Source organism: Phalacrocorax aristotelis, chromosome 17 (assembly GCF_949628215.1).
Source record: "Phalacrocorax aristotelis chromosome 17, bGulAri2.1, whole genome shotgun sequence".
Taxonomy (NCBI): Eukaryota; Metazoa; Chordata; class Aves; order Suliformes; family Phalacrocoracidae; genus Phalacrocorax; species Phalacrocorax aristotelis.
The window spans coordinates 10,613,558-10,639,472 of NC_134292.1; the positions used below are offsets into that span (position 1 = coordinate 10,613,558).

Genomic DNA, 25,915 nt, shown 5'->3' on the forward strand with positions numbered 1-25,915 from the left:
GTCACAGTGGAAAACCGGGAGTGTTTCAAGAGCTGTGTATAGTCCTTCATATGCAGTAAGAAATACACATGCTGAATAAAAAGGGGAGTAATTTCTGCTGGCAAAAGAATTTTCAAAACCTAAGCAGCATGGTGTTAAAATTAAGGATAAAACGCATTATCTATCTGGAAAGCAAGCTTTTATGCACAATACGACACCACGGACACACCTGGGCTTTCTTTAAATTAACATTAAAGTCTGTTCCATTAAGAATTATAACAAAATATAATTCCACATGAGTTCTGAATATTATTGTAATTTAAGTCACGCTATTGTCATTTACTATTGCAATTGTTCAAGCCATTTTTACCAGGACTGCGGGGCTAATTCCCAAAACACAGTCTTTCTAAAATACCAGCAGTGAGAAACCAACGATTAGTTTTAACCATCCATTTTCTCCACACAGATGATGACACAAACACACTATCGATCAGGAGAAACGCCAAATGCAAGAACATCAAAAGTATATCAAATTGGTTGAAATATCTCGTATAACAAATAATAATTAACAACAGCTGGAAAGAGGACTTACCAAACTGGTTAACGACTGAAATTCTTTGCACATCAGCAGAAAGGGGAAACATTAGATTTAATCTCTCAGAGTGGGATTCCCCTGTATCACATGCTTGTTTTTTCATTGTAGTAACATGACTAGGTTCTTTTAAATACTTGGTTTAACGCTGCCTTCTTTTAACCTTAGACTAACAACATTTACATTAGCGTAAGGGGATTTTTCTCATATTATTAAGAGGCTGAATCAGCTGCAAGAGGGAGGGTGTAATTTCTACTTCTGAAATCTAAAAATCAAGGAAAAATGAAATTTTCTTGATAGTGGTTCTGCAGAGAAATACATCACAGGCAGTTCCACCTTTGTGAACAAGCAAATTACAGAACAGTTACTATATTCTGAATGTGGGTATTAATTAAAAAAATACATATTATAAAGCAGGAGCACAATTTTTTTTTTTCATAAGAGGCCTGATTTGAAGATGACATATAAGCAAAACAATTAGCGCTCGCCCGTCTAACATAAGCAAGGAGGACAGGGTAGCAAACTGCCCAACTTTTTTTAATATACTTAAAAGACACTGGAAAAAAAATCTTAAGTAAACTAACACACCCCTTAAGATCTTCCTAAGACGAGTGTAAAGTTACTTTGTTGCTTCACTATTTGTAGAATATCGAGATTTTTTAATGAAAAATAGCTTTGCTTTTGCAGCATACCTATGCAGCACTTCAGAAAAAAGCTTTTTCTCTCATCAGAGAGACTGTCATGGCGTGGCCAAAACATTCCATTGGCTCTTCTCAAAAAAAGTCCATAGAAAACAGTATTAATCCTCTGAATATACTGCTGCCACTTCACAAATAGCTGCCTGTGCAGATTCAACAAACTTGTAATGAAAGTTCTCTCCTTTATACACAAATAAGATTTAAAAAAGCTTCTTATTGAATGTTTTACTTATCTGGAGAAGCTTCCATGCCAAACTGCTCTGCAAATGAGAGTACCTTCAACACATAGAAGCATCACTTCATAACCAAAATGACACCAGGTAGGGTTAAGGCCTTCCTGAGTGTTTTTAACATCATAAATTCAGTTTATTTATTTATAAAAAGTAAAGAGTTAAGTTGCTCACAGCAGTTTCAACCTACAGAATACGAACCCTAAGTCTCATTTCCATTGCAGGGGCTGGGGGTCGTTTGTTTGAGGCACGTTGCAGTGTTTCAGTACACTGTTCAAGTAAGTTTTTCCATTTCAGACATGGACTGGAAGAAATTAATTTATTAAATCCTCAGGACTGTTTAATTTAATAATTTATTACCCCAACCACATGTTGAATGAAAAATGTCACTCGGCCTGTTGGGATAAATGCCTAGACACTAGCCTAGGTATAAAGAGCAAGATTTTGTCGTCTGCATGTCTAAGGGAACTAAAAAAGCACAATGGGGTGAGGAGTACCTGGCTTCAGTATGGCTCCTGGCAGGATCAAAAATAGCTTTAGGAGTTGTCTTCCCTCGTTCCTACACTAGTACTTCAGCAAAGTTGGAAACTGAACATTTAAAATAGTCACTATGAAGGAACTGGGGCTGCAGTAACAGCTTTGACCTAAACACCTGGATGCTATTGTGTTAGGTTAGATTTTTTTTTTCTTTAAATTTGGTTGGAAATTAAAGCTGTAACAGAATTATTTGACAAACCATTTTATTTTTCCTTTTATTTTTTTTTTTTATGAAGGAAGAGTTATGTTTTAATAAGACATCAGATTTTAATGCTTCCAAGTGTTATTCTGGCAAAAGACGGTACTTTCTGTGTTTGTTTTCACAGTCAACCCCCTTCACTTCATCTGACTTCAAATGTCCTTGCAGTATTCTGCATTATTCTCCCACCCAAGCTTAAAATCATACTTTGAACAGTACTATATTATAAGAACGTGGCTATGAAATACAAGCAAAGCCCATTTTCCAAGATGAACTATTAATGAATGTCAAGTTTGGAGAAGAGTTACTAAACAGCTGAGGATTTTTTTTTTAAATGAGATTCGGTCTATATTTTTAACTTAAAAATTCTCCAAGTAAATCAACAGCCACTGATGATGAGATCTTCGGCAAAATCTTCCATTGTATTTAAAAAATCCTGACAAAATGTACATGCCGTATTTGAAGGCCACCACTCAATCCAAGTGCTGGAGTCCAAAGGGTACTGGAATCTGAGAAGACAAAAGAAAATGATCATTTGCTGCCAAGATTGGGGGAGAAAAATGTCAAACAGGAAAAAAAAAATCACAATATGAAATTGCTTTGTGTTCATAATCCTGTTTTAAATGTGCACACCTGAAAACACATTGTGCAACTATTGGCCGAACTAATACTTAAATCAATTATATGTTACATCAGAATTATCACATACAAACGCTTGCCACTTCACAGCACGCTTTACCATTAAATCACTGCATATTCTGATAGTAAGTCACTTACTTGAAATTGTAACCAACGCTTATCTTTAAGGCTTCTTTTCCCATGATCAGATACTGCTCTCCTGGACTCAGTTCAACATCTGTACAGGTCTTCTTTTTAACAAAGGTTATTTCATTATTTTTTTGAGCAAAAGCCTGCCCTGAAGTAGAATGTCAAGAATTAGAAAATTTCAGAGAATTCCCAGTCACTCATATGTCAGACAGAAAACACCAAAATGTTCTACAGTACAGCACAGCCAAGGGATCTACTTGCCACTAGTCATAGAACAGGAAAAATTGATGATATAAAACAAGTTTCTTGTAAAAGATTTTTTAAATTAAACCTGAACAGTAAATAAGCTTCATGCACATTAAATAATTTTATAGTATAGTAATTATAACGGTGTATTGGGTGCTTGAACTCAGAGGAAAAATGAGCGCGTATCAGCTTCAGTTCCGCAGGACCTACAAGCAGCTTCCTCTGCCAAAGGTAAGACAGGGAGTGCCCAAGAACATTCTAAAGTCCTTTCTCCCAGAAGCGGAAACATGCCCAAACTACGAAATTCTGGGAGAAGTCAAGCCGTGGCATATCCTTGCATACCACCCCACCTCCATCGCTGTATATACAGTAAGGGAGGGCATTGGGTGGAATGAACGAGACATTTAAACAACGGCTCACAACTGTATGAATTGATTGTGGAATATGTTCACCTTGTTTTGACACATAAAAGACATTCAACTGATTACAGTTTAGGCTTGTTAATGACAGCTGTAATACAGAAAAGCTATTTAAAAACAACAAAGACTGCCCTTCTCAGGGCACAAAAGAATTCTCAAAGGCTGTATTTGGGTCTACGGTTTGCTACACTCATCAAATGACTAGGTTTGACTGCTGATTTTTGTCAGCTGCTTCAGTGGTCTCAAGCAGGCAGCTTTTACTCTAAATAAATTGTTAAATGGATTAAGAACAGAACACTCACCTCTTTTATAGACATCCAGAAGAACTGCAGAATACTTTACAAAATAACCTTCTTCACTGCGAGATAAGATGTTCACTTTATAAACTGCAGAACAAGACAAAACAACCTTTTTGTCATTCCTTGTTCCTGCAGTGCATACGAAATGCCTCACAGATGCTCAGAGGGAGAATGTAACGTCCCTTTACAATGCTGATTTTTGGGGAAATGATGACTGTAGGTACACACTGTATGACTAAGAAACATTAGCAAGCTCTACCTGTACTCTAATCTGACGGAAGGTCTACCCATGCTCTCACCTGATGCCCCGCAATTCCCTTTGACCCCAAAGCCACATGATCACGTTAGAGCAGTACCAAGCAAAAGAAACGCAGTGATTATTAGCAAAATTAATCAGATCAGGCTCACTGATGCACTAACCCTGGTTACGTGACTTTTATTCAGCAGAGGGTGTGGGCAGCACTTACTTGTCTCTGCTCCAATGTGTCACCTTCCTTTACTGTATGCCACTGTCAAGCCTACTGAATTTTAATCACTAAAGATCTAATTGAAACAAAATGTTTTGCAGCAGTAGTAAACAAGTAAACATTTCAGTCAGAGCACGTGAAGGAGGTAATGACAATTCAAATATTACCATATGCAATATCATCCTGGCACGCAGCTTCTCTCCTGGTATCAGCACTTATTGACAGATTTAGTCTCTCTTGTAGTTTACTACACTCAGCTACAACGAGAGACAAAAAAGCCAGTGTTAAGACAATGTCATCACATGTCCTCATGTATCTCCACCTGTTTGGGATAATTTACTGTAACTGAGAAACACCGGAATGATGGGATTACGTGCTGGAACAATGAATATCTAAAGGACAAAATAACACCCTCAATCACCTGAACTTAATCTGGTCAGACATCCATGATCATAACGCACACGCTTTTTTTTGAAATTTTTTAAATGTAAAATTTGGAGAGGACAAGAGGTGTGCTCTTACGAGGATTTTTCTCCCTGTCTTTAGTGTGGTTTTGTCCAAAGCACTACACTGCATTTTCCCACCAAGTGAAACGGGAAAACATCTTTAAAAAAGTTTACCTTCCATGCATTTGCATTCATCTCCTTCACACAATCTCACAAGCTTTTCAATTCCATAGGGGTTATAAAATATAGTGCACCTTTTATCTAGAAGATTCAAAAAGCAATAATAAATACATATAGAAGATTGAAGTCCAAGAAGTCAGCACTGAAACTTTGTGGGTCAAAAGTTATCTGAGCTTAAAATAACACGGATTAACAAGCTGTTGAAGAAGGAAAAGGTAGTCTTTAAGGAAGAATAAAGAGTTAAAAGACAAACATGAATTTGAAGACATGGGACACGTACCTGGTGCATGATATTCATATACAGTAAATGTGGCAGGATTTAGCATTCCAACCTGGAAAAGCTCACTTATTCGGAATCCAACGCAGAGAAAATTATTAGCTGGCACCTATTTGGAAGACACATGAGTTAAAGAGCTCTAAAGGAAACAGAATTATTCCAAAGGGTTAAATTACTGCTTACAGTTATGAAAAGGGTAACATACAGAGTCTATCTGCAGAATAACATGTCCATCTCTTATCTCATAATCTTCAATCAACTGATCAACTCCACTTGCGAGCTGTAGGGGAGAAAACCAGAAAAAAACTTTTATACAAATTAAACATTTCTGGATGACCTCAAAAGTTTTGTAATCAGCAGGTTTAGCACAATTCTGAGACGTAAAAATATAAAAAGTTTTAGGGTTGCCTCTTCATAATGCTCATACTCTCACTTGTTTTTTTTGGTTTTCTTTTAAGGAAATTATCCTCTTACTCAATACATGAAGATAATGAAGAATTAAACAGCTAATTATCCTTAAAAGAATACTTGAGTCCACGTATAGTATCCTATTTAAATCTTATAACTCTGACTGCCTTTAACTAAAACTCGCATACTTGTCGACAGGAGCTGGATGAACACGAGCACTAGAGTTAAGAATCAGTTCACAGACTTTAGCCAACTAACAGTGAGGTGCATACGCTAACAGTGTTCCCTTTACAGTTAGCAGATACAGCACCTCCAGACATTGATTCACACTACCCTAACGCGGACGAGAACCACTCTCTATCCGCTCTTGTCTTTCCGCTAACAAGAGGGAGCCTAGATGTCAAACTTTAACTACATGTCTAGCTTCTGACTCTATGAAAAATCCATAATCTAGACTTAGGTAGATTATTCTCATCAGTATTAGAAGTGTTTAGAAGCAATGAGGATACAATGCTATAAATCTGCACTACTATTCTAACAGAAAAAGATGAAGAACAGTAAATGTTATAGTTATGCCAAAAAAAACTTCAATAAAAGAAAAAAGTTCTCTAAGACTCACAGTGGATAAGTCTTCTGTATTTGCTTCCAATCCGCTAACCAAACCTATGTCCATCACAGCATGAGCAGACCCTGACTGTGGCTCTCTTGCTCTGGGCCTGTACCTAAAATAGATTGAAAATATATTAAACAAACATAACTGAAATTAAAAAGAAATCTTCAAATGTGTATCCAGAAAAACCTAAAGAAAATTCAACCAACATTTAGACCACAGTAAATCCATAACAAAGCAAAATAGTCCAGATGAATCATTTCAGATTTAGGCCAATAAAATGCAAAAAAAGCTTTTCTTAATACTTATGTTCCAGCAGAACCCATATATAAATTAAAGAAAAACTCCCTCCCAAAGAGATCATGACCTTTGGCTCTAATTCTGTTTATGCACATACATAAAAGCGAAGAAACAGGAAGAAAAGGCGATCAGAAGACCAGGTGCAATTATTAACAAATAAAAACATTTTAATCTCTGTAAAAAAAAAGAAATTTAATATAAATATGTCAATTAATGCAATATTAAAACAATAACTAAGAAAAACCAAAAGACTAGAAAGCCTTAGTAATGGTCTTAGATTCATTTCTTAATGCATACATCGATGCACAGTGCAGTTGCCTTGCACTGCTCCAATTCCTTAACACGTCAGATGGGAATTCCACCTCCGTGAGGAGTGTTGAATGTTAGGAAATCCAGGGCATTTAGAACCAGCATTTAGTTAAATGAAACCTTTAAATGCAAAACATTGGCTCAGTCACCAGGGAAATAAAAACACCAACCACCAACCAAAAACCCCATCAGCTGTACTTACTTTGCACAAGCCTCTAAGCGCCCAAGTGGCTCACCGTCTTCTCTTCTGTAACCTTTTCATAACGAGTCAAGTCAAACAAGTAATTTTATAACTCTACAGAAGCAGCAATGCATAATTCTCATAAAGCATTTTCATAATTGAAAGATAATATTTAAATTGTTTTGGTGGCTATTTTTATAGGAACTCACTGTCTAGCCACAAACGAGTAACATTGTACCTCTTTTATAATTCAGGTGAAATGACAGCTTTAATGCTTAATGTACGTTATTGTGTACTTACATTATTAAAACTACTTCATGGCAAAAACGAGAATGTGGTTATGTACCCTGTTGTAACTGGACTATAACTCTCAGCACCTTGTAGAACTCACTGGAACCACCCCACCCTGCACCGTATTTATTTCTTCTGCTGGAAGTTTGTATTCCTCACTCCCTCAACTGCAAAAACTCTTCCATAAATAAGTAAAAATACACCTAACAGAAATAAATTAAAAATTAATTCTATTCACAAAAAACCAATAGTTTCATGAAGGGCTAAAAAAGGCTTCTAGCAATTTCTTTTCCAGTTTTGCATTTAGAAAGTGACAGAATTTGTTACAGTTTCATTCTTAATAAGAAACACTTTGTTTAACAAAGTTTTTTTTTCCCTCCCTCCCACTCCTTGCACTGACTTGAGCAGTAATATTTAAAACCATATTAACCCTTTACCATCATCTCTCTTTGGAACAATCTTCAAATCAAAGTTACATGACTCTTCTGAAGTACCGATTGTATTATATACTGTCCTCACCTACACAAGTACAAACAAATTAGACAAAACAGAAGCAGTAAACAATCCTCAACATTGGCATAAAACTGAAAACTCATAATATGGAGAATATGACACCAGTAAAAACAAGTCTGTACAGCATGATTAGTTTTGATGAACACAAAGCGGAGTCAATAAATGATCAGCACAGAAAGAAACGGGGAATTCTTCAGCAAAACCACGCCATTCTTGCTGGTCATGTTTACAAGACTAAAAATATTATCCAACTCCTGAGATTTTATGAATATCAATAGCAGTACACAAGAATATGCACATTTCAGATGTTGTTGAGTTTGATGCTAGAAAAGGCTATAAAAGATTAGGAGAAAATCTATCATGGCAACAGCTTAATATTTAGGCACACAAAAATGATTCCTTTAAACATTGCAAGAAAACAGTTCCTCAGTGACATTGCTTAATAAACTAAGAGTAAGCACCAGAATAGCAGAGAATTGAGAAATTGCTCAAAATTGATCACTAAGGTGGTTCTTCCCTGTTTGGCTGTCTAGGCAGAGACAGTAACAACTGGTGAGCGTTAAAACTGAGTCGATCATCTATTTAGATTTATGGAACAGAAAACCTCTGATGAAAAGGAAGAAACTTCACAACTTCTCTCTCATTAGCCATAAATCACACAATGGCTTGTATTTAATCTGAAATACAGCCATGATGATATCCTCACTTCAGTGTAAAGGTAAGGGCAACAAATGGCATAGTTTGAGAAATTCCAGTTTCTTTTTCAATGTTGATGTTAATAAACCAGAGATTCCATTTAAAACAATTGGTTGCATGCTTACATTTACGGTAGCTATGCCAGTGCTGCTTCCAGTGCTCACATATATGTCATCATCGAAAGGTACCTAAAGGATTGACATTAAACAAAAGGTACAAATTAATAACAAAGATAGCGCGATTAGCAACAATTCAGGTCAGATGATCTGCTTGTCTTTTCTGCGTTTTAAATACATATTAAGGCTTGACGCTACAAACAGATTCTACATAAAAAACTTCAAAGGAACAAGCAGAGATACTAAATTTAAGTTAATATTCAAATGCATTAAATTTACCAGATAATCAAAGTCCTTAAAACAGTTGCTATACCAAATTTCTACTAGTTTATTAAAAGAAAAAGCTACTTTAGTAGTAATTTCAATGTTCAAATAATTGCTTAACAAATGGCTAAGAATCCTGCTTTCCCTTTTCGAAAGATACTGTTCACTCACTGTCATAGTTCTTCCCACGAAGTTATCTTCTGTCAGTTTAAACAGATCAACGTCTCCATGGTTTTTGTATGCTACCTTAACATTCATGTCCAAATGAAGCCGTTTGACAAGAAGGGAATATTCAGTCAAGGCCTCAAGGGCATTAATTGTGTCCTGCCAGAAATCAATTATAAAGAATTGATTTCAGAAATTAAAAAGAAGTGAAAATGTATTACAAAGCAATTTATTTTCTGCCACTCAAGCATGATTACAGATAATGGTAACCGTCACTAGCTAAACAGCTTAGCAGTGTCTCAGCAGGACACTTAACATGGTGGTAACATATGTAATGCTCTACTCATAGACATATTTGTGCAATTTAAAGAGGTGCATGCAAGTACTAAACAGGAAGCAAGAAAACAGCAATAAACACAGCACTCAGTTTCTTCATAGATTTTTAATCATTTACAGAATCACAGAATCACAGGGGGGTTGCATGAATTGGAATATTCTGTATAGTATGACTAGTTGATGCTATATTAGAAATCTTGCAACTTACACTTGACTTTCAGTCTATTCATGCACACTAACACAGTTCTTGCAATGAAAAAATGCATACCTTGCTACACTGCATTCCATTTTTGTGCAAAACAAGAACATCATGTCATGAAATGAAATATTCTGTTTTATAAAAAACTTGGGCAAACAGTTTGCCTCCTATGATCCTTTTCATTCAGCAGATCTGAAGTCAGTGGAATCAGCTTGCAAATTTCTGTTTATATTAGACTTCATGAAAAGAAGTCGTACTTCCCAGAAACAAAGAATATCACAGCAACAGAGTCGTTTGACAGTAATCCCATACATTGGACATGGAACTTGTCAATGTGGTCATCTGGTGACATTACCCTCTTAAGACGTCTCAGATTTTGGTACTCAAAGAATGAGAACAAAATATTTAAAAGCTCACCTGAGTTGAATAAAATCCTCCACCATGTCTTTGTTCTTCAGACAACCATTTGATGATTGGATTAGCATAGTTTTTGTCCCCTCTTAGCAAGGTAGTAAGCAAGGCGTATGCTGTAGTTTCCACCGTTTGTGCAGTAACAGAGCTGGGAGTGTGCTGGTCAGCTGTTTTGAAAGTATCTTTCCAAAAACGATAAAGAGGAGGGTCACCTACAAAGGATAAAAGGAAGGTTTCAGATTGAAACGTAGAACAGCTGTCTCCAGACTACACAAGGTGAACTATTTCCTACTCAGGTCAAGGAGAAAAAGAAGAACTCACTCTGCATTTAACAGGAGATGAAGATATACTTCCCTTACACTGCTAAGTCTGATGTTTATACTATAAACTGATGACAGACAGACCCAAAGAAAAGCACCTGATGCATATCCAAATATTGCTGGTCCCGAACAATGATAGAGTGGCAAAACAAACAACATACAGATTTTATTTATTTTTTTTCTGAAGCCACTTTCAACAGACAGAATAAAGCTTTTCTATTCCAGTAGAAATCGTTACTTGGCAGATAACAGTCTGAGTCCCTTGCCTGTGAAAAAACACGCTAAAAGGAACAGCATTCACAGGAGACAACAAATTCCCTCATCAACCAGTGAGAAATTAAGAAGAAAACTCAATGCAACAAAAGCGAGGGCAGTGGCAGATATTGTGAAAAATTCCGCTCTGAGCTAAGGAAGAGCGGACACATCATAAGGACGAGGAGGCAGACAAACGTAATCCACTACGGACACCTGCACAAACGCAAAGCCTACAGATAGAACAAGCGTGGCCCAATGGGGAACAGCAGATGCCTAGCTGACTTGCGTACTGCTAATGAAATGGCACTGTTGAAAGCTGAAAGCAGGATTCAGTCTAGCAAATACACTAGGCCACACACCATTAAACGTTCCCTTATGCCAAAGCAAGCATCACTGAAATTCACTCCGAGTAGTGCCATCACATTAGAGAATTTAAAAGTACTGAGAGACTGACTACAGTATACACTCTGAGGGAATATAATAATACCTATGACAGATGCTTCCTTCTTCAGTGCAGAGAACGCTGATCGTGCAGAGTGATGGTTCAAGTCCACGAGAGCTAAAGCATACGAAGTTATTGCCATAGTGAAGGGGCTTTGAGCAGACCCCACATTTTTCATCAAATAATCTCCTGCTTTATTTTTAGCGTCATGGATTTTCTGAAAGGATGAACAGGCTACAGCTTACATCTATTAGGCTTATTTTTACAGAAACACATCTACCCAGACAATATAGGTGTATATATAGTATCTTCTACAATATATCTTATAATAAAGTGATCCAGAATTTCATTATTATTCTTCTACTGATTTTGAAAGACAAAGACTAACAAAGCAAATACATCTTAGTGTCTGAAACTGAAAAAAAGCCTCTTGATTTATTTGAACAAATGTTAAAGAAAATGGAAGAAAGCAGAATCCTAGAACATGACTGCTGGCAGAATAAAAACATTATTTACCTGAGTAGAACACATTTTAATTGACTTTTCAATTCCAATAACAGAAAATGCTGTGAGATACAAAGATTTTTCTTCAGCTTCTCTAGGTAATGTACCCTACAAAATAAAATATGTAAATATACATATATTATGTGTATATATGTAAATATAAACATCATCATATATTTATAACAATATAGATACTATATAGAAATATAAATGATAAACGTAGTTATGAATATTTATGTATGTATATATTATAAACCTATAAAGTATTTATATAAATATAAATAATAGAAACAACAGTTAATTTAAATAAATAGAACTTTTTTACAGTTTAGGTAAGGAAGCAAATAGAAATTCCTGTACGAAATATCAGTTTGGTTTAACCTGAAAATAGGTTGACTCTTTTGAAGGTACTAGCTGATCTGTAAAAATGAGACAAAATTATATAGTTATTGGCAAGCCAGGACTATTATACTGTAAAACCAACCTACCTAATTTTTTTCTAATAGTAAGAAGTGGTAAGCAGCTACTTGTAGTGGGAAAACAGAAAGGTTTGCACGATTGTGCTGTTCTTTAAAAGCAAATTTAGCAAAATTGTCCTAAATAGGTGTTCTGGTGATATGCAGCCTAAAATATCTTGCATTCCTAACACACATTACCTCCTGGTGGCTTCAGCTTTTACTGTACATGCACAGAAAACATTTGGTTTTCATACCTGTAGTTTCACTGGTTGGTAATTTGAAAATTCACTGAATGACCCATCTGGCATTTGACAGTTATCAATCAACCAGAGAAGTGAATTACAAACAGAAATTTGATCAAGATTTATATATTGATTAACTTCTCCGAGAATCCTTAAAGCAAAAGCTGTCAACCTGCCAAGGAAATCAAACAGATCATATTTGTTGCAGATATGACCACACAGCTAGAGGCTAGGCACAAATTAGCACTATTTATGATGTAGGTATGCCACCCATTCACACAGAGGAGTATTGTTTTAAGACTTGATTGCAGATTAATTTTGATTTTAACTTAACAAATGGGTAATGATTACTCAGTTTTAAACTAAGATCGAGTTCCATGTTTCAGGATATGATCTCATTACATCCCGGAAAGATTACTTTTTCTTATGCACAGAACTTAAGATGCTTTTGACTTGTCTTATTCTATAAGCCAAGTGCATTTGCCATTGAGAAAGGCAAGACAGCGACTATACATTTTGCCTAACTTGCAATGGCAAATTCTATTTTCCATGAACAGTACTACCCCTCCTGATTGATAGCCTTTAAATATCATATTTGTGTGAACAAAAGCTATGACTTCTTTGCCCTTGCTCACGTCCCTGTATGTAGCTTTCCTTCTTCAAAGCTGGGGCGCAACCTTTGCCTGAGCTTATGATTCTGTAGGGAACCAAGGTCTGCACAGTCCTGCTATAAAATTCCAGGTCCGAAGAAGAGGTTTCAGAACTGAGCAAAAACCTACAAACTCTCTCAGCTGTGTCTGCTCCTAACCATTAGCCCAGCTTGGTTGTAATGATGTGAACTATGGACACAAATAAAAGATTTAGCAAGCAAAAACAAGGAATCAAGGTATTATTCAAAGTTGTAAGTACCGTTTCAATCTGCCATCAAGCTCACCTCTCACGTTTACTGGAAAGTATCACCCTTTAAAAGTTAGTTATAATATGAAAGCAAAGGAGTGAATCAAGCCTTGTCCATCCATTGTAATCAAAAGACCTTTTTAACTCACCACGTGCTAGCTTGTCCATTCTTCCACATGCTATATGAGAAGTCAGGATTTCTGAATGACAAGATGCTTACAATTCCTAAGGAATAGATCAGGCAGAAAATCAGTTATGAAAAGAGATCTACATTAAAATTGCATTTGCTCTCTCTGATGTATTATCTTTCCAATGCAACAAAGTTTATGCACCTCTACAACTCTGAAGCAAGAGAAGCAGCTATATTTTTCTACCTTCTTTCATCTTCCTCCTCATCTGAGTTCTTGAAGTTAAGATTTCAGGACCCAGTAACTGCCAGTTATTTGACTCTTCCAAGTAGCGAAACACATAAAATACTGGGGCAATACTCATCAGCTCTGCCTCTGCACTGCCCTTGGGCAGATTGGTGAGAACATCAACACCACTAGGACTGAGGACTGTGGCAATCACTTCACCCATAAGATGTCCTGTGAAAAGAAGAAAATTGCTTATAAAGCAATCATTCTATATGACTTATTTAAAATTCTACACAAAAAGTGATCTGCAAAGCCTTTTCTCAAAAGCAGGAGAACCTGGGAATAAATTCAGATTTAAACAAAGGAATAAAAAATAGGAGAAAAAGAACATGTGTACAGAAAGTATGTGCGCAGTGGACTAAAAGTTTAAATTCAATTTACCTTTTACACTGACACTTCTATCAATTTTTGTTTTAGGGACCAGATTTAGTGGGATTTTATATCGAAATTCTTGTCGTCTCTTCATTGAACCTATAATTGAAAATGTACATATTTATATATCATACTGCACAATCCAAATCAGGAGATGATTCAGATATAATAGCCAGATTTAAAGGTCACAACTCTCTGAGAATCAGCAACAAAAATATCTATGATAACACGAAAACTGGAACTATTCCCAAACACACAAGCAAACAGTATCAGCCTTTGAAAAAGAACGGATGCAAACACTTTAACCTTTCACTTGCCTTTTCTGTTAGGAAAAAAAGTTTGATCTGGACCTAAACTTTGTGGTTTCAGATTCGATTCTGGTTAAATGAGAACATATTCTGTTTTCATTAAGAAAGCACCTGCTAACTGGTTTTCAAGCACACTGAGAAAAACTTAGTATTATATCACAAGAAAAGGTACATATAAATGTTCCTTTAAGAAATTAATCCAAGTTTGGTGGTGTGTTTTTTTTTTTTGAAAGACTAGCTATTTTAAGATGCATTGGCTAGTGAACGGACAGGAAATCCTTGGAAGGAACAAAGGAAGAATACTTCAGGAAGGAGAAATGGCAATTCTTTCACATTACAGAAAACTTGATCATCATGAATCAAGAAAATGAAAAAATAAACCAAGTAAAGACATACATGATCAATTCTCTTACCATAAACCCCCTGTGGATCCAAAGTGAAACCTGCATGAAGCTCTTTCTTAATGCCTTCTGGCTGAAATCATTTAGAGGAAAGAATAGAAAATGAAGACACTTTTCCTTAATCAAATATATTAGCTGAAACAACAGTTTAAAGCCATAGTATTTTTGCCTTCTATATCCTTCTCTGTAGTTGTTTTACTTCACTGTTCTACATCTATTATACATATATTTAAGCTAGTATTCTGTATTCTATCTCCCCAAAGTCTTGAGAAAAGTTAACAAAAAAGAACAACTTAAGAAAGTATGAAATTACAAAAAAAAGTCTTTCAGTGAAGCACACTTAAGCAGTCCAACCCAAATAACTTAGGATACAGTATTCTCCTTGCTTACTAAGTTATAATCTATGTAGTTATACAGATAAACTTTCTGACAATTCTTATAATCAAGGTTTTAAAATGCGCATACTCAAATCCTCAGTCATGCATTTTTCCGCTGCATAAACCTCAGTGAATTCAATGGTATCATGTGATATTTTGCATTCTGATAATATTAAAATAAATCAATATTTGTATATTGATTTAATATATTTTTATTTCTTGTGACTTAATCTGAAATCCAAAACCACTACAAACAGCTTGGGTTTTTTTCTTACCATTACACGTAAAGTTTTAACTACGGTTTCACTGTTCCTGGCTGTCAGCAACGTAAAGTTGATAGTGTGAAGACCTAATTCCAAAGGAAGTATTCTGAATGTAAGTGGTGATGAAGAACCGCCACCTAGGTTCTTAAAATTACAATGGCGTATCCCAGATCCAGTAGTTGCAGAACCTCCAAAGGAACAGATTCCATTTCCAGCTGCTAGTTTAACACAGAACTGAAATGTTGAAGGGTTTTAAATGTTTCAATTACATGACAGGCACAACACCAGAGAACTACTAAAGCCCCTGAAATACTATAATGAGCATTCTGTTACTGTAATACCACTTTTCTGTTTACAACGAGCAAGTGTTACTAACTTTGGAATTACAAGCATTTGCACTAGAGACACACTAACAAATGCTCATTAGCAGCACCAGGGAACCGCTATACTAGGCTCTGTACGCATGCCTTTGCGTACTATACTCTAAATTTTTCCAATAACAGTTTTGTACTTCTGTTTGATCATATCACCTTAAAAACAGTCCTTTTATATTAAATCCTTAAACAACGTAATCTCTGAGCTCTGGAGCGGGTAATTCAAACAGTCTCATCACTTTTTGACACTGTGTCCAAACAACTGGAATTGATTAACTTTCAGGAGGAAAGTTGCTAGGCAAGAGTATGACAACATTGTAATCAGTGGAGTGGCTGGAAGTGAAACACAATGATTAGATTTAATTGTTACATAGTTAGGTAGAACATATATAACACTAGCTGGAGGACTGGAAAAATCTGATCCAAGGATGTGTTTATACTGGAGATCCGCAGGGGAAATGCTTTTTTTGTTTATTATGTTAATCTTTCCATAGAACTCACCAAGACCACAAATTACCTTAATTGGAGAAGCTTTATGGTTATAAACCGATCCTTTTAACTCAATCTGTTCTCCTCGCACCACAGAATATGGAACATAAATGCTCAGGAAGATATCTTTTACAACTTGCAGTTCCAACGGAGCAGCAACACATATGCCTAAGAAAATTAAAAACGCGAAGGCAGCATATCTTATTCACCCTTCTGATAAACAAGTTTCAAAACATCTTTGCATACTTGCCAGCTTTACTCATGACTTATCAGTTTTCCAATATGTACTTTGAAATTGTCCAAGTTTTTTTAAAAGTCACCAGGATCTTGCTGCCTCTTCTGAGCTGCCATCTCCTACTCTTCACACATACTTGCTGACATATCAGTCCTTTGGGCTTCTCCTTCTTCCCAAAGTGAGAAACAAATTTTCTGTTTGGATTACCGTAACTATTGGAAAATTTGTTTCTTCCTCTCCTCAAGTCCCTGAGCTATTGATAGCAGGACGCTGTAAAGCTGTGCCAGGGAAGAGTCACTCACTATTTGTTCTTATACTCTTCTTAGTCATTTATTAGAGGCCACTGCCAAACACAAGATAGGCTAGACAGACCTTTGTGTTCCCAGCCACCTACATTTATAAAAAGAAACAAAGTAATTTCCTTTCCTTAAAATATATATTTTGATGTTTTCTTTTCCTGTTTATCAACCAGAAAATAAACATTTCCGAACATATGTGTCAAGTGCAATGGGAGGTTCTGCAAAATCTAAACGGAAAAGCTCCCTAGCTCTTTAGCTACGACCTAATTAGGCTGTGGTACCTACCTTTATCGGAAATGCCAACACCTTGTATTTCCCAAGTAGTCAGCGAATCAGGCAAGGTGACAGACAGAGTCTTAGACCTGTGTTTGGAAGTGTTAGTACATTTACACATTATCAATAGCCATCCATTAGCACCAGCAGCTAATCAACACAGAGACAGTACATGCCCAGAGCAACTCCTGTATCCAAGAGAGACTTAGGTAAGACAAGGTACAATAGCGTATTTAGAAAACAGGACTTCTCGGTTTTTGTTTGAATAAACTTGGTTTTAGCCAGCTTTACAGAAGCTGGTGTTTAACAAGGCTGAAAGTGAAAGGAAAAATTACTCAAGGATCTGGGCACTAGACAGCATATCCTGCACGGAGGAAAACATGGCAGGAAGAGTTTGTCAGATAAGACTGCACTTTAGCACATATCCTGGGTACAACTAAGGCTACCCGGCTTACATCCATTTTAGCATTTCCCTTCTATAAAACTGATCACTAAGTCAAATGTTGGTAACTGATTTAAGAAAAGTAGTACCTTGGAGAAACTTGGTGAACTTCCCATAACCAGCTTTCAGGGAAGTAGCTACGAACTTCTGCCTCATCCAGTTCCAAGACAGCCTCAAAATCTGAAGAACATAAATAAAGCAAGGAAAAATAAAATCCCCAACCACCTGCCAACAGCCTTCCACCAAAGGCTTAAAAGAAAAAAGATAATGATTTTGTTGTGATACTGCGCTCTGCTTACTTGTCTCACGTTAGTCCTGATACAAGCACAATGGTATTAGAATACCCTCAATCAAAAGCCTGTGTTAATCCCACCTCATCTATTTACACATGTGAACACCCGTCTGATATCCAGACAGATTAACTTGTTAACAAGTGATTATAGGAGGAGAATGAGTGACAAGGAATTTCATACTCCCACCAATCTTTCCTGAGACGTTACCCTTTGGCTCTTTTGGACCTGGGCAAAGGATTCAAATTTAGCATTCAACTTAGCATTGCCTTCGCAGGCACTGATGCTCTCCTATTGCAGTTCCATTTGTTCTAAATACGGGTGAATAGAACATAGCTCTTAACAGAATAAGGAACTTCTCTCCTACCCCTCTTTAGGGGTATACAACCAAGGTCTTTGGAGACTGGTAAAATTCTCTCTGAAATAACCCTGACAGGTAACAGGGAGGGGTTAATAGCTAACAAAGCTATCACCTCTATATTTACTCATATTCTGCTGGAAGTGTTTCACCACACATCCACAGGAGAGGTAAAGCTCTTGTACTTACGCATCCTTGCCAATATTAGAATCTTATTAGGCTCTTCCTCCCGCAGCCTATTTGCAAATTCACAGCAGTTTTTGAATGCAGAAATGCACTTTGCGCTACGCCGAATTCGCTGAGCTCTGTCACTGCAAGTCTCAGTGACTGGATATGCTTTCACTCCAGCCATGCAGCATTTTCGAATTTCTTGATGTGCATATTTGGATACTGAAATAATAATAAAATAATTCCTTTCCTTGAGATGAAGTTTTTATTTTCAAATGCATCTTAAGTCATTTTACTAAATCTGGTTTTAAAACTTGCAGAATTTCAATGACGGTACAGGTTTGAGGATTAACATAAAGTTGCCATTTTTCAAAAGCTAGTGACACACTTAATCACTACTCTTCTGAATTACAAATATAAATTAGATAAGAAAAGTTTTATTACATTTTAAGATTTAACAGTCAAAGGTGGTTCTGGCAGGTGGTCCCTGGGAAAGATTACCATATGGCAGTACTGTGAGTTTTCAGGCTACGTCTCTTCAGAAAAAGAAGAGATCTTAAACATAACCTGTATTTTCAATGTGCACTTCAATTTTGCTGACTTCAAATTCAGCATATAGCTATGACGCTTTATAAATGGGCTCCTCTCTAATCGTCCATATTTGCCTGTCTCTCTCCACTACATTAAGTTAATAACAATAATTAAAAGTAGTAAGCAAACACTCAGATTCTTCATTTCTAATGGATGTGATTTTTTTCTTTCCCAAAATTATATCTTTTAAGAGATTTTTTTTACCACCTTCTTTGTGTATCCGCTCCTCAAATTCAGACCGTTTGGTTCTTAAAACTTCACTGCAAGTTTCATCTGTTCAAAAAATAAATAAGTAAGTACAAATGACATGACTTTTTTGGTAATAGCATAGCACACTTAAAAATAATTCCATAAAATAGCATGCAAAATTTGGGGCACTTTTTCTGTTTACTATTTTAATTACATAAAAGTACTTTCATTTAAATTACAATAATTGATCCACAAGTCATAATGTTTTCCTCTCTCAAAAATCATTAGTATATGCGTTCTCTATTAATTTAATGAAGTTCCAACATAATAACTGAGAGTCACAATAGAATATTTCAGAAAAGAAGATCCACAATTTCAAGTTTTAAATGAAGGAATATACCTGCTTCATTTGAATCATCAGCATTTGCATTAGTTAAAAACGTAAGCCCAGCTATTCGGAATACATCAATGTTGTTCCGTCCTCCTCCAGCACCACACCCACGGTCACTCTTTTCTAACTGTAGCATTATCTGAGGAAAAAACCCACACAGACAGCTAACTAAAATGTGGAATATATCATACGATGAATGAGAGAGTAAGACTTACGCTTTAGTCTGGAAGACACACTGAAGAATACAGTTTAGCGGTATTTGAGTCAATTCAAGCACCAGCACCAACACAGCCACTCCCTTGTAGCCCACATCAGAGTTAGAGTCACGCAGCTAAATCAAGGAATGCTTCACTAAGGTTTTTAGAACAATTCTGATACTCAGACTAGCTTGTTTAAAACCAATTCAACAGTGCTATAAAACAGATTCAATGATTCAAGGTTGGTGCAAAAGTATTCTATTCTTCTCCTATGTATTTTGTATCTGACTGTTCTGAAGTATTAAAAAACCACCATATCTGTCATAGGAATGGAATGCTTTCAGTAAGGGATGATATATAGGTTTTACTTCCACACACACGTATCTAAAATTCCTCAAGGACTGAAAACGTCTACAACCCACTGAACATAACAGCATTTGCCATATCATTCTGCCAGTATGCCTTAAAAATGTAAAAAATTACAGGAAGAACTAAGTAGGAGAATGTAGCCTCCACGCCTCTTTGATCGAGGAGCTCTCTAACACTGCAACCTATTTTTGGCCAAGTCTGAAGCATCCTGATGAGACAGTTCAGATCTGCCTTTAAAACCACAGTTTACATTTACTGGAAATCAAATTATTGTAAACTACTTCTTTTTATAATTTTGAGCAGCCAGATTCTGGATCGAATTGCTCTTCTGCATATTTTCAGGCTTACTGAATGCATGACACATAATAACTACCTGAATATGAACATTAAACAAATAGCAACTTGTTTTTCTTTTGTGGCCACTACTTAACTTTTTCCATTGGTCTTTTTCCTCTTCCTGTGACTCCATATATTGCCTTGTCAATAGATGACAAAGCAACAAAGGAATTGAATTGTGTTTTCATGTTAAGCGATACAACTCCTGCCGGATTCAGTATCTCTTTGCTCGATTGCAGCTTAACCTATAAATTGGAAACAAATATTGGTAATTTTCAAAGCACATTGTTCCCAAACAAATGCACCTGAAGGCAGACACTTTAATTAAAGTCGAGGAAGTGTTAAAGAACTTGTGTAAGTCCAAGTTAAAATCTGACCATAAAATGAATGCACATCCACAAATATTAGTGCCTGTTTTGCTACTCACATCAAGACTATTCCCACATTTCTGTTCCACATTCAGCCAGACAGAATCAGCTACTAACTCAGCAGTTTGTTCTCCCGTGACTATGTAGTAGACAACAAGACGTGCTGAAGGAACCATTTCTTGGGTTATCTGAAAAGTCAGATGCTCGTATTCCAAATCCTTAATTCTCTTCTGAGTTCCAAAGCTTACTATCTTCCCTTTTGACATGATCTATAATAGGAAAATGATGGAGAATAAAAAAGTCAAATTTTATATGCAATATGTTTCTTACATGTAATAATTACTAGCATTTAGATGTAATCCAACACACGCAAAAATGGATTTGGGACCAGCAAGTCTAGTTCATTCTCCCTCATCCTTTCAAAAGAAGTGCTGTTTCTGTGCATCTTTCTCTTCCCCCCGTTTCAACTCCCAAAATACCTCTTGCGACTAGCACTACTTGTTCTTCATCCCAGTCTACATCAGATGAGAATTCAAAACAATGGAGACTTAATATATAATTTAAACAGGAGACTGTTAACAATTTTTTACTATCAGACTGACAGATTATATATGGCAGGAGCAGTTCTCTGAGCGCACGTATTCTGTGCTGAGGATAGTTCTTGACTGTTGAGGTTTTTCATCTACGACCACACATTAAATCACAATACAATACGTTATGTGGAAACATCTGTTACTTACCAAATAGCTGTAGTGATCTATTTTATCAATATACTGACTATGTGGATATACATTAATACTTAGGAAATCTCCTACTTCTAGTACTTTGTGGTTTGAAGCCCAGTCAATATATAGATAACTCTGACTTAATGATGAATAAGCTCTTGCTTCATAGGTTCTACTTGCTTGGTTTTCATCTGAAAGGCGTGGATCTGCAGTTTTTACCTGAAAAAATAATAAAATGTCTGAAAATTTTTTTAGTAAAGAAGGAACAAAAACGGTATATCCTGACTTCTGAATACCTTAAGTACAGAATTATACTTAAGAAGACAAATAATTACAATATTAAAAGCATTCTGCAACATATTAATCACAGGTATTAGTAAAAGTAACCTCAAGACTTTAATGTTTTGTTTAATAAAAAGATCTATAAATATCAAGTCAAATACAAAACAATAGTGTAGAAGCATGTACATAAATAGAACAGAAAAGGTTAATGATATGCCTCCCTACACAGTGAGGGAGCATCTCAGAGATTTGTTTTCATACAATTAATTTAAATTTTTTACATAATTATTACAAAATAAATGTGACAAATTAGGATATTTTGCTTCAGAATGATACAGAATTTAACAGAGAAGTAATGTTTTGTTATAGCACTTGCATTTCATAACTGATCATTCGTAACAGTCTCTAGGTTTCTAAACTCTCAACTTTCGAGTGTAAAATCTTCCCATTAGTGTTGTGTATTCACAAAAGTGCAGAATTAAACCCTTGAAGAAATAAATTAAAGAACAATTTAACTCACTTCAAACTCCAACATTTTGCTATCAGCTGGGATATTAACAACAAACAAAGCAGTTCCATCATTCATGCTTGTTTTGCTTCTCCCAGATTCTGAACCCTCTGATATCAGCTGAGTCTCATCCATTTGCTCACTAAGTGATTTTGCAGTGACAGTTATAGGGATGTTTCCAACAGAGTGATCTACTGTATCTTTAACCTGCACCTGTTCATCAAAATAAATTACAGTTCTTATATGAATGGTGACATTTTTCAAGGAAAAAACTTTCAAGCTGCTAAGCTTCTACAATAGCAAATTTAAAAAAATGGAAAAGGTCAATGGAAAGTAAAAGCCTATAAAGTAAAATATACAAAAAACAATAAGGCTTCTGCATTATGGGTTTTACGTTGTAAGGTGCAACAATACTGCATATGTTAACTAACCTTAATGAAGAACGGAAGACCGGGCTTCACAAAGAGAGGAGTAGCAATCAAACTCAATTTGTAAGGAGATATAGCAAATCTGACTCCAGCAAATTCTGCTTCACCACTGAGGCCACCTAATAAAATAGTACGCCCCTTTCAATGATCACATCCTACAGCCTCTGTTTTCTCCACTTGCCTTCAAAGGGCAGCACAACCTGCCTGTTACAGTGAAGTCCTTGCACCTAAAGAGTCAACTCCTAGTGCTGTTGTGAAAACAAATAGCCAAAAACAAAAAAAAAGTTTAATCTCTAAACATTTTTACAGTGACGGATGGGCTGTTCTTTCTTACAAGTTTTTGGAAGAAGGACTTCTGAATACTAAGGAAAGTCTGATACTAGGGAAGTTATCCATATGATTTTGTTTTCTAGGTCTGTTTACATTTGCAGATACATTTAAAAAACCCAAACAATTAAAAAGCAACTTACCCATAGATTCCAACACTGATGCCACAACATATAAATATGACCCATCCAATTCTTCTAGACTTTGAAACCCTATAAAACTCACTGCTTTCTTACTGTTGAAATTGATCTCAGCAACTCCATTTTCAATCTAGAAATGAAATATTAATCACTACTTTATAGCCAATAATTTAGAAATAATATATAGATACACTACATGCAAATTCTAACTTCAACATGTTTCTGTTCATTGTCTATTTTTAGAGGAAATCAAAGGTGGAGATGCTTCAATGAAGAAAAATTCTTTATTCCCTAAAATTATTGATAACTAATCAACCAATGGCAAATATTGCAAAGTCTGCATGCAGGCCCAACAAGAGGTAGGAATGACACAGAGATATCTTCCCTAAATGAGGAAAGATAATGCCTTTTATCATTCTTCAATGACTAAATCAAAAAGGCCAGACTAAATGAGGGAGAGATAAATGGTGGAGAACAGGCTCCCCATAATACAACACTATAATTTTGATCTGTTTGTCTCCTATCGTGATTCGGATCATGATTACTCTCATATTACTACATCGCTCCTATACCTGATTTCTTTCGTTTATTCTGTAATAGATAGCAGAAAAGTTATTTCATAGATTTCAACTGCACAGTTTTCTCAAGTGAGTAACTGAACCAGATTGAAATTACATTGTCTCAGATGCTGCCTCTGAGTTTCATTTTGAAGTGCATTTCTATGACCCCAATGATAGGATTACATAGGAAAAGTTGGCACTGAAGAGCTGTTGATGCAAACTAGGAGTTGGATCCCGTTCTCATCAAATTTAATGGGAAAACTTCAGTGGAATTGGATCAGTCCTGAACTAAGCATATGAAATCTACACAAACTAGGCCTGCTGCTTCTTACCCTAGTTACATGCATTGCCTGAGGCATCATTCTTTTTCCAGTTTCTTCAATTATTCCAAAACGAAGAAAAACATCAGCACTTGCAAGCCTTTTATTATAAAAATAGCTGTGAACAAAACAACAATATAAATGTTTTTAAGATTACTTTAATGGCTGCAACAAAGCATTTGTTTTTGAAGAGTAATTTCCTAGGCAAGAGATAGAAAACAAATGTCTGTGTAGCTTTAAATACTTCTGTTGAAAAATAATCGCTTTGTTAGAATTTTAAAAAGGGTCACTTAGTTCTCTTAGAGAACAGAAACGATTGAGGAAGTGTAAGACGAAACTTCTGGACACAGGACAATCATTCCTCAGGTAGAAGACGAGGAGATACATATATATTTAGGGAAAAAAAAAAAGCCAAATTTCCTTACCTAGCTTTCACAACAATCCTGAAGCTCTCAAATTTATCAAAACTAATAAAGTTGCTTTCTGGCTCTATGACGATGGAAAAACTTGGCATTGCTGAAAATTGAGCAGAAAAGAAAGCCACTTAGATGTGGTTTTATACAGCAAGCCACAGGTACTCGGAAAGATGCCTCTGTAAAGCCATCAAAGAACCACGTCGGTTTCAAGTGATTTGAATTACAGTATTATTGCCCCACAATATTGCTGTCATCTTGCCCACAGTGAAGCACAAGTTATAACGCCCTAAGTTATCTGCAGTTGCCCTGGCTCCACATTTTGCATCAGTGCAACTACGCCAAGATGGCCCAGCATGCTAAAGAACTCTATTTGGAGGCAAGTTGTATCAATACACTCTTACACCGACATGACTAGCTTGAACTGATGTTGCCACCTGACATTACGCTGCAAGCCATTGCCATGTATAAGCAGGCCAACGTCACCTCAGGCATTTCTGCATTTTATTCCTCTGAGTCCTATAGCTGGCCTCTGTAAGCGTCACTGACAAAACAAATAAAAATGAAGGTTCACAGTACGGGCACACCTTACCGTATTCCTTCACTTCAAACTTGGCAACAGCTGAGGTTACAAAATTCTTCTTATACTTGGCTTCAATTTTCCAAATTCCATACCTACAAAGTATCAACAATCAAACATTTTTTAAGATGAGAATTAGTGCCAAAGACAAAAATTACTAACACCAATATTTTATGTTAAGATTTATTTAGTGAGAAAAATTCTGCACCAAGTTTTTGCACATGCCTACTTTGAGAAGATTCTGCTTTGATATTTTAATAATTATTTTAAACTTATTTTAAAGCATTGAAATAAATTGGAAAAGAATATGCCATTATTCATACTGTGATTATCATCAGAATTTTTTCTTTTATATTTACAAGCAGAGACATATTTTGAAGACTGCGGAGGTAACCAGGGTCATTAAGACATTATTTGATACCTTCTTTCACTTGCCAGCTAACACCCCGAGGTCAGACAAATGCCTGTTTGTGGCTATGAGCCTGTTCCAACGCAGTCAGCAGGTCAGTGTGCATCACCGACCTGATTTACTGTAATTTGGATGATTTTTCTTTGCAACTAGACACACTCAAAAGGCATTTGCTTCATTTCAAATTGCTTAAACCCACAGAACTTCTAAGTGTAGAGCATATCTAAAGGTATATACCTTCCTATCTCACCGTTCAAAGAAATTTGATCCAGTTTGCTTTAATTTACATACTACATCCAATTCATCTTTCCCAGTTTTGTACCGTAGCTAAATTCCCTCAATGTAAGTGAAAAATGCAGTCTTTTCCCTAATAGAAACATGGCTGGAGGGTATGACCAATTATCAACTCTCTCAGTAAATAAAGTCAAACTCAATATACTTAGCCCATTCATAAGGTTACAAA

At 36.0% G+C, this 25,915-nt stretch overlaps 1 protein-coding gene across 2 annotated transcripts in view; it reads right to left on the reverse strand.

The window, feature by feature from the left end:
- Positions 1 to 1,799: 1,799 nt before the first annotated feature.
- Positions 1,800 to 25,915, reverse strand: part of C5 (complement C5) — a 29,381-nt gene continuing 5,265 nt past the window's right edge. The window contains exons 6-41 of one of the 2 annotated variants that reach the window (XM_075111868.1): positions 25,056 to 25,138; positions 24,476 to 24,566; positions 24,063 to 24,168; positions 23,174 to 23,300; positions 22,707 to 22,822; positions 22,288 to 22,488; positions 21,501 to 21,704; positions 20,820 to 21,029; positions 20,488 to 20,637; positions 19,500 to 19,629; positions 19,118 to 19,183; positions 18,341 to 18,541; positions 17,593 to 17,683; positions 17,074 to 17,150; positions 16,283 to 16,422; positions 15,404 to 15,625; positions 14,764 to 14,824; positions 14,052 to 14,141; positions 13,629 to 13,841; positions 13,404 to 13,479; positions 12,370 to 12,529; positions 11,670 to 11,765; positions 11,199 to 11,370; positions 10,143 to 10,348; positions 9,197 to 9,349; positions 8,771 to 8,833; positions 7,874 to 7,955; positions 7,167 to 7,218; positions 6,365 to 6,467; positions 5,543 to 5,617; positions 5,341 to 5,446; positions 5,055 to 5,141; positions 4,602 to 4,691; positions 3,971 to 4,054; positions 3,013 to 3,151; positions 1,800 to 2,744 (exon numbers count right to left, since the gene is read on the reverse strand). In XM_075111868.1, the coding sequence (XP_074967969.1) occupies positions 2,615 to 2,744; positions 3,013 to 3,151; positions 3,971 to 4,054; positions 4,602 to 4,691; positions 5,055 to 5,141; positions 5,341 to 5,446; positions 5,543 to 5,617; positions 6,365 to 6,467; positions 7,167 to 7,218; positions 7,874 to 7,955; positions 8,771 to 8,833; positions 9,197 to 9,349; positions 10,143 to 10,348; positions 11,199 to 11,370; positions 11,670 to 11,765; positions 12,370 to 12,529; positions 13,404 to 13,479; positions 13,629 to 13,841; positions 14,052 to 14,141; positions 14,764 to 14,824; positions 15,404 to 15,625; positions 16,283 to 16,422; positions 17,074 to 17,150; positions 17,593 to 17,683; positions 18,341 to 18,541; positions 19,118 to 19,183; positions 19,500 to 19,629; positions 20,488 to 20,637; positions 20,820 to 21,029; positions 21,501 to 21,704; positions 22,288 to 22,488; positions 22,707 to 22,822; positions 23,174 to 23,300; positions 24,063 to 24,168; positions 24,476 to 24,566; positions 25,056 to 25,138 (4,453 nt within the window). In that variant the 3' untranslated portion in view covers positions 1,800 to 2,614. Of the gene's footprint in view, positions 2,745 to 3,012; positions 3,152 to 3,970; positions 4,055 to 4,601; positions 4,692 to 5,054; positions 5,142 to 5,340; positions 5,447 to 5,542; positions 5,618 to 6,364; positions 6,468 to 7,166; positions 7,219 to 7,873; positions 7,956 to 8,770; positions 8,834 to 9,196; positions 9,350 to 10,142; positions 10,349 to 11,198; positions 11,371 to 11,669; positions 11,766 to 12,369; positions 12,530 to 13,403; positions 13,480 to 13,586; positions 13,842 to 14,051; positions 14,142 to 14,763; positions 14,825 to 15,403; positions 15,626 to 16,282; positions 16,423 to 17,073; positions 17,151 to 17,592; positions 17,684 to 18,340; positions 18,542 to 19,117; positions 19,184 to 19,499; positions 19,630 to 20,487; positions 20,638 to 20,819; positions 21,030 to 21,500; positions 21,705 to 22,287; positions 22,489 to 22,706; positions 22,823 to 23,173; positions 23,301 to 24,062; positions 24,169 to 24,475; positions 24,567 to 25,055; positions 25,139 to 25,915 lie in introns of those variants that run through there. The other variant, XR_012663455.1, reaches the window with a different exon arrangement.